Below are 13,713 nucleotides of genomic sequence, written 5' to 3' on the forward strand. Positions count from 1 at the left end.
TTTGACCCCCCCCTTGCCTACATCACACGTTGAAGGAGGAGATTTTGGTAATTCAAATGGAAGAAGTTTATGGTATGATTTCTTTTGAGAGACGGCAGCTTCTCAGGCTTAAAATCAATGAACACTATATTACCTTTGCCCGGCTCAACACATGATGTAAGCAAAGAGCAAAAGCAAAATGGATGGAAGAGGGGGACTCTAATTCATCATTTTTTCATGCATTTGCGAATGCAAGGAGGAACTCTAATTGGATTAATCATATCAAAACTGATTCAGGTGGTGTAACAGAGGATATTGCTAAAATTCAAAAAGTTTTCTCAGAATTTTTTAAGATAAAATGGCGGCATAGAGAGTGTTTGCTGGAGGGGTGGCCGAAGCCTTCTGCAATAATTAATGAAGACGATCAGGGTTATTTGAATGCTAATTTCACTAGGGAGGAGTTGCAGGTGGTTGCAGAAAATGTTGGGAAAAACATTTCCCCCGGGTTGGATGGGATTACCTTTTCTTTTATAAAAGGCTTTTGGAAGATTATTCTGGAGGATGTATGGCAAGCCGTGAACCAATTTTTTTCATCAGGAGTAATGCATCAAGATGCTGTTGAATAGTTGGCCCTAAAATCCAGTGCCCTTTGGTTCCCTCAAATTTCCATCCTATTAGTCTATGTATGACTATTTATAAAATTATTGCCAAGATGCTGTTGAATAGATTGGAGAAGGTGATTCATAAGATCATATCGGCGAATCAACCAGCTTTCATTAGAGGCCATTCCTTGTCTGAGCATGTGCTGTTGGCCCAAGAAGTCTTCAACAAATTCCGGTATTCTAAAGCAAAAAAAAGTCTATTGGCTATCAAGATTGACATGGAGCAAGCATACAATAGCATGAGATGGAAAGCGCTAAGGCAAGTTCTTCTTCATGTTAACTTTCCTAGCAAGTTCTTGGAATTATTAATGCAATGTGTCTTAGATTCGAAGTATTGCATTTTGATTAATGGGAGGAAAACTAAGTGGATCAAAGATGAGTGGATTTAGGCAAGGGTGTCCCTTGTCTCCTTGTTTATTTTATGCTCTCAAATTTTTTCTGATGCTCTAAGTCTTAGTAGAAGTGGATTGGGGATTTCTATTACTCCTAATGCTCCTAGAATTTCTCATTTACTCTACGCCGATGATATCTTAATATTCTCGGAAGCAAATGTTAGGGAGGTGAAGGAGTTGAAGAACATTGTTATCAATTATTGCAATTGGTCGGGTCAAAATGTTAACCACTCCAAATCTATGATTTTATTTGGGAAGCACATTAACCAGAGGAGGAAGAATAAAATTACTAAGGTTCTTCGGTTCAAGGTGTTGAAAGAGCTTTGTTATCTTGGTGTTAAGATAACTTTAAGGAGGATGGTGGCTTCGGATTTCCATAAGCTTCTGGAGGTGGCTTTTAATAAGTTGAGCACTTGGGGGAAGAATTGCATTTCATTGGAAGGGAAGTTGGTACTAGTTAAATCTGCATTCCTTTCTCTACCATTGTTTTTGTCTTCCCTTTCATTAGTACCATTATCTATTCTCAAAGAATTTGACAAAATGTGTAGAAGCTTTTTATGGAATAAAAGTAGTGGAAATGTTGGAATGCATTATGTATCTTGGGAGCTATTGTGTAAACCAAAGAATGAAGGTGGCCGTGGACTGTTCTCAGCGGTTTCCAAGGATGGGCCTCTTTGGGCTAAGTTTGCTTGGGATTTCTTCATGAAGCCTAATTCTTTACTCAACCGGATTATTAGAGGCAAGTATGGAAGTGATTTATGGTCTATTCCGGTGAAAAATGGCTGTTCTCCTACATGGAAGATTATTACCAATAGGGCTTATTATCATAGAAACATTGTTAGATTGAAAGTCTCTAATGGTAATTCTATTAATTGGTTGCATGATTCTTGGATTTTAGATGAATGCATTTCAAAATGGCCTACATTTATTAATAATTTGGAACCAAGGGATTATAAGCTTAGCTACTTCATATTGGAGGGAGAGTGGAATGTGAATCAGCTGCAGAATTTCTTTGGGAAGCAACTATTGGATCTTATTCTACAGATTCCTATAGGAGCAGAGGGGACAACAGATCTAATTGAGCTGAAATCAAAGGCTGCAGAGAAATCAATTATTGCTTTGTCCCTAGAAGCACTGAATGATCATAATTCTGAAGTTTGTCACTGGAGATGGATGAAAAAGTTAAAAAATGAGACCAAGAGTAGAGCTCGTTTGGTGGAGACTTACAATGAAGCAATTCTTTCAAATGCTTTTCTAGTGAAGAGAAGATTATCCAATTTTTCAGGTTGTCCGAGAGGTTGTGATGAGGAGGAGGATAGCAGTCATATTGCTGGAAGATTTGTGAAATTTCAGAGGATTATTATCTTACTAAACAAATGGGGATTCAAAGTTCCGTTGTTTGAAGATCTTACAGCATGCTTGGACGGGTTGAAAGATGCTCGGGTTCTAATCCTTTAGCTGCAAATATTTATTGTACAGCTGCTTTCCTTGTTTGGAAAAACAGATGCAAGTTGGTTCATGAAGGAATTGAAAACTCGGATAATGTAATTGCAGCAAATACCGTTTCGATGGCCACGTTGAGCAATTTTATCAGCTTCTATCCGGACAACTACGACGTCAATCAGCACTTGATGTTTACCTCTTGGTGTCCTCCTCCACCCGGATGGATAAAGATAAGCATTGATGCTTCAGTAAAAAGCAATAACTTGGCAGGGATTGGAGGTGTGGTGAGGGATAATAAAGGTAGATTTTTGATAGCATTTGGAGCCCAATATTTGCATTGGGATATAGCTCAAATGGAATTGATGGCTGTTTACTACTTGAAAAGTATTATGCGGGATTGGATGTATGAAGCTCAAGGTGTGATTATAGAAGGAGAACTTCAACATCATTAAGACTCTTCAATTAGCTTTGAAGATATGGAAGAATAAGGGAAGAATTGAAGATGAACTAGCATTTTTACAAGACTTTTATCAAGTATTGTTTTCTTTTTCAAATAGAAGTTGTAACAAATTAGCGGATGTTTGTGCTAATTTGGCTTGTAAAAAGAGTTTTATTTGGGATGAGCTTAATAAGGTGGAGATTCCTCCTTCCTTCTTGTTCATCTTGAAGGAGGAATGTGATGGTTTAGGTATGGTTTGAGTAGTTTGTAATAAGTTTTTTATGATATTTTAATGCACGGTTGCATTTCTTTCAAAAAAAAAAAAATAAATAAATAAATCCTCATCTTGAACTTACGTAATTTTCTAATTTTGAGACTTACGCCTCAAAACGCCTTGAGGCTTATGCCTCGCCTCACAAAAGGAAAATGCCTCAAAACTCAATTGCACAATTTTAAACATTGCATATTGGTCAAAGCTAAGCAATCTAATTATCTCACACCCAGGGAAGATAAGAGGTATCTTAAGAACATATGAATGACATCCTATCCAAATCATCAAGATAGGTCGGACAGAAGGAAAATGCCATTGCTTAAAATACGCCATAGAACTGAACCAGATGCCTTAATCAAAATTTCTTTTACGTGATTTAGAGAAACAATTTACAAAGGAGGTTGAGCATATGGGCAGTCTTGAACTATGAATATGAATCCCCATAATGAGGGTGAAATTAGTAGATAATACTTAATCAGTTATTTTGCCTCTTGAAAATTTTATTTCCTAGTTCTCATGGTGGAGGGTTTCCTTTCAGAGCTTACAATATACGTAGGACCAACCATTTCTATGATCCACCCATTGGTGGGAGCCTTTTGTATCAAGTAATTCATCATGCTTCAAAAATCCCCGAAGTTAATGTAAGGCGTACTAGAAATGGTTGTTTGAGATATTTGGAATCCATTCAAAGAAGCTGAGGGGAGAAAACTAGATTCTTTAAGCTAAGGATGGTAGATGATATTTGGTAAGATCAAATTGATAAAGTCGCTTTCATTTGCCTTATCTACGAGTCTAACGATTGGCAGTATCAAAAAAATTGTCTTCATTTATAGGTGATATTGGCGAAGGCTTGATTGAAATGGTGATCTGATATTATTATTAGGAGTGAAGCGAAAAGGATGTTAGAGTCTAGTTTTTTCAATGTTGGTTATGGCATTCTTGTTTAGAGATGAGGTACAGGCATCATCATTCTTTGATCCAAGTTAATGTGATAAATTTTAACTCTCAAGTTTATTAATTTGAATATCTTAATTATATTAACTTGATCGTGTGCATTTGGATTTTAGGTTTGGTAGCCAAGAATGGCTACATGGGGCTTCAAGTAGTTTTGCTCCTTTGGTGATACATAGATACACGAAAAAATTAATGTTAGGAAAGTTATTCGTTGAAAATAGGGAGAGAAAAGCTATCAGCGTACTGGTTGCGCCATATTTATTATGGCAGGGAATTATGGTGATACTCACTGAATGTCCCATAAAGGTTTTTATTTATTTATTTATTTATTTATTTTTTTAATTCTCTTAGTGGATTATTTATGATGCCTGTACTTCTCATCTTCGGTTCGGCTTCCAGTTTGCTTGGACAATATTTTTCAGCCTTTTGTTTACAACAAATATGTAAAAAGCCATTCCTTCATTCATTCAATTAGAAAGAATGAGATCAAGCCGTAATGAGTTGCGGATTGGCATGTGCATATGAAAATACCTTCCTCTTTTAAAAAGAGTCATTATGGATGAGGAGCTTCAAAGATGTTGGATGTTTGCATCTGATACCCCACTCTTCGTGCATTTTTGCAACAGATAAAGCCTTTTGATTAATTTGAGAAAGTGGAAGGTGAGAAAAATATTGCTAATGAGATGTAGGGTGCTGTTGTTTTGGATTGATGTTTATTTCCTAATTTTGAGACTCTAGTCATTAAGGGATGTAATATGTAATATTTCAGATTGTGGTATAATCTTGTAAAACTTGGACATGATATGCATGTGAGAGAGAGAATGGTTGAATTAATGTGTATTTTATTGCGGATCTTACACCTCGATTTATAATATAGGATTCTATGTTACTCTTTGTAATTTTGTGTATGAAAACTACCAATTACATAATGATTATGATGGCGGACCGGCGGCTGAGCCGAAGGGCCCAATTAGGGTGGGTGGCAGCCAAGAAGAAAGAGGGGCTCAAAGGGCGTTAATTACTTACCATAGAAGACCAAAATTGGGAGGGAATTTTGAATTTTTATTTAGGGAAAATGGATTGATTTGATTGGAAGGGAATTACAAAGGTTTTTATGCTGCTAATTGATTATGAGGGTTTACAAAATTATGTTTATGTCAATTAGGAAGGTCCTAATTATTTAGGAATGTTTCTGAATTATGTTGATTAGAAATGTTCTATTTGTGTTATGATGTTGTAAGATTATTTAAGGGGGAGTTTGTCTAGGGTTTAGAGGATTCTATTGCTGAGTTTTATTTTCCTATTGTTTGTTGTAACTTTCTAGTGGTGCCTAGGGTTTGCGGGAGAGTTTATTTACCTCTTGAATAGTAGATCAATTGTATCTTGCTTTATTATTGAAGGAAAAAAGATCAGATCATCCCTATCTTTGTGTTCCTATACTTTTCTTCTCTTTTACTAGCTGTTTTCGCATCCACTTTCTATCAAATTGGTATCATAGCACTTTTTTGAGACATATGGTGGCAAAGAAACTTGATGCCTTGGAAGAGCGTCTTTAAGGAAAAGTTGGCCAACTCAACTCGGCGTTTGAGGAAAAAATGTTATCAATGGAGGAAAATTTTTTCAACGTAGGAAGGATGACGAATGTGTTGGATCTTCACGTCCAAGTGGTGACATCTGAGGCAATAGGTGGGGGTGTGGGCATAGGGGAGAGATTGCTCTTGTTGTAGTCGATATCGTTGAGGATGGATAGGAGGTCCCCAAAGGTGGTGAGGTTACCAAAGGCGGTCTCTAAGAAGCTATTGGACTTCCTCGGGAATTACTCCGACGGCATGTTAACAGAGTACATTGTGGTGCTTGTTTGTAATGGCAAGCATTAGAATCAAGCACGTGATGACCTACAGGCTAATTTTGGGGAGGAGAGTGGGACATTTGTAGCTTGGCTTTGGGTTTATATTTCCAAAGAACTCATTTCAAAGGCTACTCATGACCTCTCTGATCCAGAATCCAAAGTAACTACTAATCATAGTGGAAGTTTGGACAGGGAAAATAGAAGTAGAATTCTTGCAAATCACGTTGCTCAATCAGTTGGGCCACCAAAGACTAAGAACGGATTATTGGAACTGCCAAGTACAACTTCAGAATATTTAAGACCTCCCCAAGTGTAAGAGAGGCTCCCGCCTTCTCCCCCTCATTTAGATGAACGTTCAACTGCAGTAAATATGAAGAGGCTCAAGTCACAAGAGATTGCTCTTCAGATGAGTTTCAGTTCAAAGAGTGGTAATTTCACTGCAGCAGAAAAAAAATATTTCATCTTCAATTACGTGCTCTTATGAAGTTTCACCTGTTGGCAATCAATCTTTGCATTCTGAACTTCTACATAGGAAGATACCAAAAAATGGTTCCAGTACTGTGCCTTCTCATCGCCTGCCTGAACCAAAGGCAGAACAGATTGCAATATGTTTGCGATCTATCATTGCAGAAGAGCATCAATTGAGTCCATCCAGTAGAGATTTTGCTGAAACAAGGCCGCCTTAAACTACTATGATTTGTCGCATCAAATAGCCCGTTTACGTGGCAATGTTTGGGATAGATTAGGAAGGCCTAATGTAGAAGATCCACGAGCAATTCAAAGGGAAGTTTCTCATCATCTTGATTTAATTGAAAGTGGAAAGATAGACCATCGAGAAGAACCTCCAAATCCCAGGTTGACAAGGATTTCATCAGTAGCTAGCACAACTAGCAGCTTTTATAAACAATCATATGCAGTTGATAGAGGTGATGCAAAAGGCTTATCTGTTAAACTATCTGGTGGCTGTAGAAGTTCAGATAAAATGGTCGATGGAAGTACATTAAAAATGAAGAGGGAGATGGGTGAGCATAACACCCACAATGCCTCATCCTGCAAGGAGATTTATCTTCAAGTCAAAGGATATTATCAGCATCAACGACATTCAATTCCTGTCAAGAAGAATTGTCAATAAAGCATGAATAAATTTGCTAGAGTTGTTGAAGCTGATCCAAAGTTTTGTTTAATAAATCCTTCTTATACCGGGCAAGATTCCAAAGCCTATGCAATTTCTCAATCTCAAGTGAAGAAGAATTCAGTGACCTCACCTACGGAGAAACTAGTTTTAATCAACTCAATATTATTGATTACATTGATAGATGACATGGAGGTGATTTTGGAACTACTTCAAAGCGTGGAAATGGTGAATGAATGAGATTTTTGTTAAAGATGAATAGTTTGGAAGGTGAAGAAGAAGGGGAGAATATAGAAGCACTAGACATAGTTCAACCACTCTAATAGCAGTATTGAGAGGTGTTCCAGTCCGCTCAGAGGTTGCCTCCTCCGCGGGAACACAAGCATGCTATCATCTTGAAGGAAGTAATCTCACTTACAAGTTTTTTTCCGTACCATTATCCCCAAATTGAGAAGGTTGAGATCGAGAGTTTGATTAGAAAGATGCTAGAGGCAGGGATCATTCGACTTAATGCCAGTCCATTTTTCAGTCTAGTGCTTCAAAAGCAGTTTATTTTGTTTCACTTTGAGGACAATGTAGTTCTTTGAGAGGGGAGTATTGATGGATTGGTAGTTGAGCCAATGAGCTCCGCTAGGGTGGGCAACATCCAAGAAGGACTCAAAGGTGATTAATTGTAATAACCAGTTCGGTCCGGCGTTCAATCGAACTAGCCGAACCTATTATAAGCAGCGGACGGAACTGTTCGCGAAACAGAAGTAGTTCGCGAACAGAGAAGGGCAGACGGTCGAGGCTTCACGCGAGAGTAAGGTAGGTTTCGTTTTTTTTCAATTTTAGCGAATGATCTCCTTTGATGATAAGAATCAATCATTCCTTTTCTTTCCCACAGTTAAAGGAGTGCTAATTTGGGAGAAATTGCAACGGGCGAGAGGAATGATGAGGAAAGAGGAAAAAGGTTTGATATGCAAATTTTTTTGTATAAATTGTTTCCTAATTATTTCTCTAACCCTTAGAAACATTAATTTAGAGATAGGAGAAGGAATCGAAGGCAAGGGAAAGGAAATTTGGGAGAGAAGGGTTTAGGGATTTTGAGAAAATCTCCATTTTCCTTTGTAAGTGACTCTCCTATTATACAAGTTTATTTCAATTTTATTATAAAAGCACGTTTTTACAGAAGTTACATTTTGTGAAAGTTGTAGGAACTCGAAGTTGAGGTTGCTCCAAGAATCGAAGTTTTGGGAGGAATAAAGTGGGTAATTATGCTTGTGAAAATTTTTACTAGTTATTTTCATTTCAAAATTCAAATTATAGTTCATACAATCTATTGTATTTTATACGTGCTATTCCATTTGAAGATAACTATAGATGAGACAATGTGAATTCTAATACATGCATTGACATAGAACTTGTATAAATGAAATGAATGAAATATTATCAGCATGTAGAAAATCAATATATGTGAAAGAAAATATATGCAAAGAAAATGGAAAATAGTTGAAATGCATATCTATACATCTAAGAACACAGATACATAAACATTAAGGGAAAATGACATAATATCAAATGAAACAAAAGGAAAAGGTTATGCATGCAAAGTATACAGGAGCTCACCCCCGTATGCTACTGGCTGGGGAAGCAACGTCCGTGCATGTAAAAAGGAAAAAGACAATGAAAATGGATAAAGGCAATGGAAATGGTTGTACCTTTGGGTACATTTAGACGGTGCTCCTGTATGAATTCAATAAGGAAAAGGAATATTAATTAAAAGAAATTTTGTGAATGAATATGATGTTATATGATGAGATATATATGATTGAGAAATGTTTAAATGAAATTCATGAAAGGAAATGAATAAAGTGAAGCAAAAGTACACCAATGTAAAGGTTAAAACTTTATTTATCTTAGTGAATTTCATGCATATTAAGTGAGGATGAGAATTACCCACTGAGTTTGCTTAGTAAACTCAAACCACCAATTTAAATGTTTCAGGTAAGTCCCTAATGGTAACGAGATGGATGAAAGAGAAGATTTTGTTTATAGAAGACAACGTGCAAATGAGAACAAGTAATTTTTCATTTTGTGTTTTAGTGGCTCTTCAGTACATTAAAATTGTGTAGCGTTTAATAAATTTTATCGTTCGAATTTTTGTACGCGCCTCGTTAGATCGAGCATCCGGGCCGAGTCGTGACAAAAGTGGTATCAGAGCCCAATTAAGATATGAATCGTATTGGAAAGAGCCATTAGGATGATTATTAATAATTTAAAATTTAATGTAAAATGAATATCTTATTGATAACAGGAATCAAAATGAATATAAAGAAAAGAAAGAAGTGGAAAGAACAACACCAAATGTTCCTGTTAAACCTGATGCATTGGCTCAAATGATGACAGCTGTGACTCAGCTAATTCAAGATTCAAGAAATCAATCATTGGGGAGTAGTAGTGGTGGTGGAACGGTTATGGATAAATATCTGAAATATTTCATGATATGAGACCACTATTATTCAAAGGAATAGAGGGACCAATAGAGGCTGAAAACTGGTTGTTGAGGATTGAAAAGATATTAGAAGGTATGAACTGTCCAGAAGAGAGAAAAGTTTCCTTGGCAACCTTTGCACTAGAAGGAGAAGCTGAAAGGTGGTGGAAAGGTTTAATATCAAGACAAATTTGGAGGAATCCAAAATATGCAAGTCAAGTGGGATGACTTTACTCAGATATTCAGAGATTGGTTTGTGCCTCTTACAGTGAGAAGACAGATGCAAGATAAATTTATGAGATTAGTACAAGGATAAAGATTAGTGATGCAGTATGAGGCTGAATTCACCATCCTGTCCAGATATGCTCCCCAATTAATACAAATGGTTGAGGAAAAATATCATAAGTTTTTATCTGGACTGAAGGATGTAATTAGGCAACCCCTGGTTCCTTTTGAGATTGAAGATTATGTAGTGCTAGTGGAAAAAAACTAAAAAGATAGAAGCAGACATGCGAAATACTCAAAGGAGACGTGATTTTCAGAAGAGGAAAAGTGGTGAGATTATGGGAGTCCCTCGGGATTCACATAGCAAGTCTTTTTCACAAGGTGAGAAATTTAATTGGAAAATGACAAAGTCCAGCAGCAGTGATAGTTCAACTGTGAACAGTTGCAGCAAGTGTGGAAGACAACATAAAGGAGAATGTTTATCTAGTACAAATACTTGCTTCTGGTGTCATCAACCAGGTTATATAGTTAAGAACTATCCTACTCTGGGGCAAAGACCAGCAGGAGAGTCAAAGATAAATACTGGATCTTAGAGAAGTGTTGGAAGACCAAGAACAGTAGAATCAGCTGCTTCTACTCCAGGATCAAGTCAAAGCCGATAGAATACTCTGCCTAGAGTATATGTATTGACTTAGAAGGATGCTAAGGATTCACCTGAAGTGATTACAGGTGATAAAAATGAGAAGTAAATGAATATGTATTATTAAAGTATTATTAAAAGAATGATATATGTTTATGTCTTTCTTATGTAATTTTATAGGTATAATTATGATGCAAGGAAAGACGGTACGGATTCTTTTTGATATAGGAGCTTCACACTCTTTTATTTCAGAAGAATTTATTAAGACATTTGGACTGAATGTTTATGAGACAAATGTAATTTTGGAAGTTCTAATGCCAAATGGACCGATTATGAATGTAAATGGTGTATGTAAAGTGACTTTCAAAATAAATGAAAGAGTTTGAAGCCACAATGAATGTTTTACTATTACAAGAATTTGATATGATATTAGGAATGGATTGATTATCAAAGCATTTTGTGATTATTGACTGCAAGAAGAAAACTGTAAAGTTTAAAATTCCTGGAGAAATAAAATTGAAGTTTTATGGTGAGCGAGGAATCTCTTCAATGATAATTACTTATTTGAAAGCATACAAATTTGTATCCAAGGGATGTCAGTGTTTTTTTGCTCAAGTAAAGGATACAAATAAAGAAGTTAAAGAGTTGAAAGATATACCTGTAATCAGAGAGTATCCAGAGGTATTTTTGGATGATTTGCCAGGATTACCACCAGAAAGAGAGATAGATTTCACTATTGAATTTATACCAGGTTCAAAACCAGTTGCAAGAGCACCTTACAGGATGGCAGTTAAAGAGTTACAGGAGCTGAAAGATCAATTACAGGAATTGATCGATAAGGGGTTCATCAGGCTGTTTGTAAAGAAGAAAGATGGAAGCTTCAGAATGTGCATAGATTACAGAGAACTGAATAAGCTTATTGTTAAGAATAAATATCCATTGCCCAAAATTGATGATCTCTTTGATCAACTGGAAGGAGCTATAGTTTTCTCCAAGATAGATTTGAGATCTGGATACCATTAGCTACGGATTAAGGAGGAAGATATAGCAAAGACAGCTTTCAGAATCAGATATGGCCATTATGAATTTGTAGTAATGCTGTTTGGGGTGACAAATGCACCAACTATATTTATGGATTTGATGAACAGAGTTTTTAAACCATTTCTGGACATATTTGTAATTGTTTTTATTGATGACATTCTGATTTTTTCAAGAAATGAAGAAAGCCATTCCAGTCATCTGCAGGCAGTATTTCAAACAATAAAGGAGAACAAGTTATATGCCAAATTTTCAAAGTGTGAATTTTGGTTGAGCAGTGTAAATTTTCTGGGACATGTGATTAGTGATGAAGGAATTTCTGTGGATAAGAATAAAATTTAAGCAATATCGGATTGGCCAAGGCCAACGACAGTTTCAAAGGTGAGGAGTTTTTTAGGACTTTCTTGTTATTACATGAGGTTTGTAGAGGAGTTTTCTTAGATTGCTATGCCGTTATCCAGATTAACTCAGAAAGCAGTGAAATTTGAATGGAGTGATCAGTGTGAAGGAGCTTTCCAGAAGTTAAAGAATTTCCTAGTGACCGCCCCGATTTTGACAATTCCATCAGGTTAAGAAGGGTTCCAAATTTTCTGTGATGCTTCATTGAGAGGACTTGGATGTGTATTGATGCAGTATGGTAGAGTGGTGGCTTACGCTTCAAGGCAACTGAAAATTCATGAAAGGAATTATCCCACTCATGATTCAGAATTGGCTGCTGTAGTTTTTGCACTCAAAATATGGAGACATTATCTGTATGGGGTCAGATGCGAAGTGTTTACATATCATAAAAGCCTCAAGTACATTTTCAGTAAAAAAGAGCTTAATTTGAGACAAAGAAGGTGGTTAGAGCTCATTAAGGATTATGACTTGGACATACAGTATCATCCTGAAAAGGCAAATGTAGTTGCAGATGCATTTAGTAGAAAAACACTTGGAAATACAAATTGGCTAATCACCCAACAGGAGCAGATCATCAGAGATATGGAAAAGTTAGAGATTTTAGTGGTAAATCAAAAAGAGACAAAAGATATGATGTTGAATCAGCTGATGATCCAATCTACTTTGAAAGATAGAGTTCTTAATACATTATCTCAGGATGAGAAATTTCAGACCATCATAAAGAAGGTGCAAACAGGGCAATTAGAGAACTTTGTTATTGATGGAGAAGGGTTATTAAAGTATAAAGGCAGGATTTGTATTCCAAAGGTTGGAAGCTTAAGAGAAGAGATATTGCAAGAAGCTCACCTCTCAACATATGAAATTCACCTAGGCAGTACAAAGATGCATCAGGAACTCAGAGGTTTGTTTTGGTGGCCAGGGTTAAAGAGAAGTGTTGCAGAATTTATTGCAAAATGTATTCCTTGTCAGATGGTCAAAATAGAACATCAAAAGCCAAGTGGTCAACTGCAACCCTTACCTATACCTGAGTGGAAATGGGAAGACATTGCAATGAATTTTGTAATTGGATTACCCAGGTCAAGGCAGAGTCGAGATGCAATATGGGTTATTATTGACAGATTAACCAAGTCAGCTCATTTCTTACCAATCAGGCAGATAGATTCAGTAGAGAAATTGACAAAATTATATGTTGATGAAATTGTGAGATTGTATGGAATTCCAAAATCTATTGTTTCAAACAGAGATGCCCGTTTCGCTTCTAAATTGTGAAATAAAATTCAAGAACCTTTGGGCACCCGATTGACTTGTAGTCACTACAGGAAAATCTCTTCTTTCCGGCAGATTTTCCGGCGGAATATTTGATAGTTTTCGGCGGATTTTTAAAGTTTACGACGGATTTCAGACGAAATTTTGTTCGCCAGAAAATCGAGCGTCGGAAACTTTTTCCATCGTAACAAATCCGCCAAAATGTTGTTTCGGCGGAAAAAAATCTGCCGAAAACAAATTTTAAAAAAAAAACATTATGCGCTTTAAAATAAATTATTGAAGTTATTAGTAAATTATTTATTATATTAAAATTGATTATAATTTTTCAAATTATTTATTTTCATAAAAAATTAAATCTGCCGTAAATTCCACCGGAAACTCTGCCGGAAAAAATCCGCCAGAAAATCCGTCGGAAATTTTGTCGAAAAAATCAGTCGAAAAAATTTGACCTGTCCATCGGAAATGCGCCGGAAAAACCGCCGGAACTCCGCCGGAAAATTCCGCTGGTAATGGGCAGTTTTCCTGTAGTGAGTACAACATTTCATCCACAG

The 13,713-nt window shown here is 36.4% G+C and overlaps 1 protein-coding gene across 1 annotated transcript; it reads left to right on the top strand.

Moving 5' to 3' along the window:
• The first annotated feature begins 691 nt into the window (after window positions 1-691).
• On the top strand, window positions 692-2,928 carry LOC110114118. Its single transcript, XM_020846883.1, has 3 exons — window positions 692-900; window positions 1,093-2,460; window positions 2,538-2,928. The coding sequence occupies exons 1-3, from the start codon at window positions 692-694 to the stop codon at window positions 2,926-2,928; spliced, it is 1,968 nt and encodes a 655-aa protein (XP_020702542.1).
• Window positions 2,929-13,713: the final 10,785 nt, after the last annotated feature.

This window comes from Dendrobium catenatum, unplaced genomic scaffold (genome assembly GCF_001605985.2).
Source record: "Dendrobium catenatum unplaced genomic scaffold, ASM160598v2 fragScaff_scaffold_1428, whole genome shotgun sequence".
Taxonomy (NCBI): domain Eukaryota; kingdom Viridiplantae; phylum Streptophyta; class Magnoliopsida; order Asparagales; family Orchidaceae; genus Dendrobium; species Dendrobium catenatum.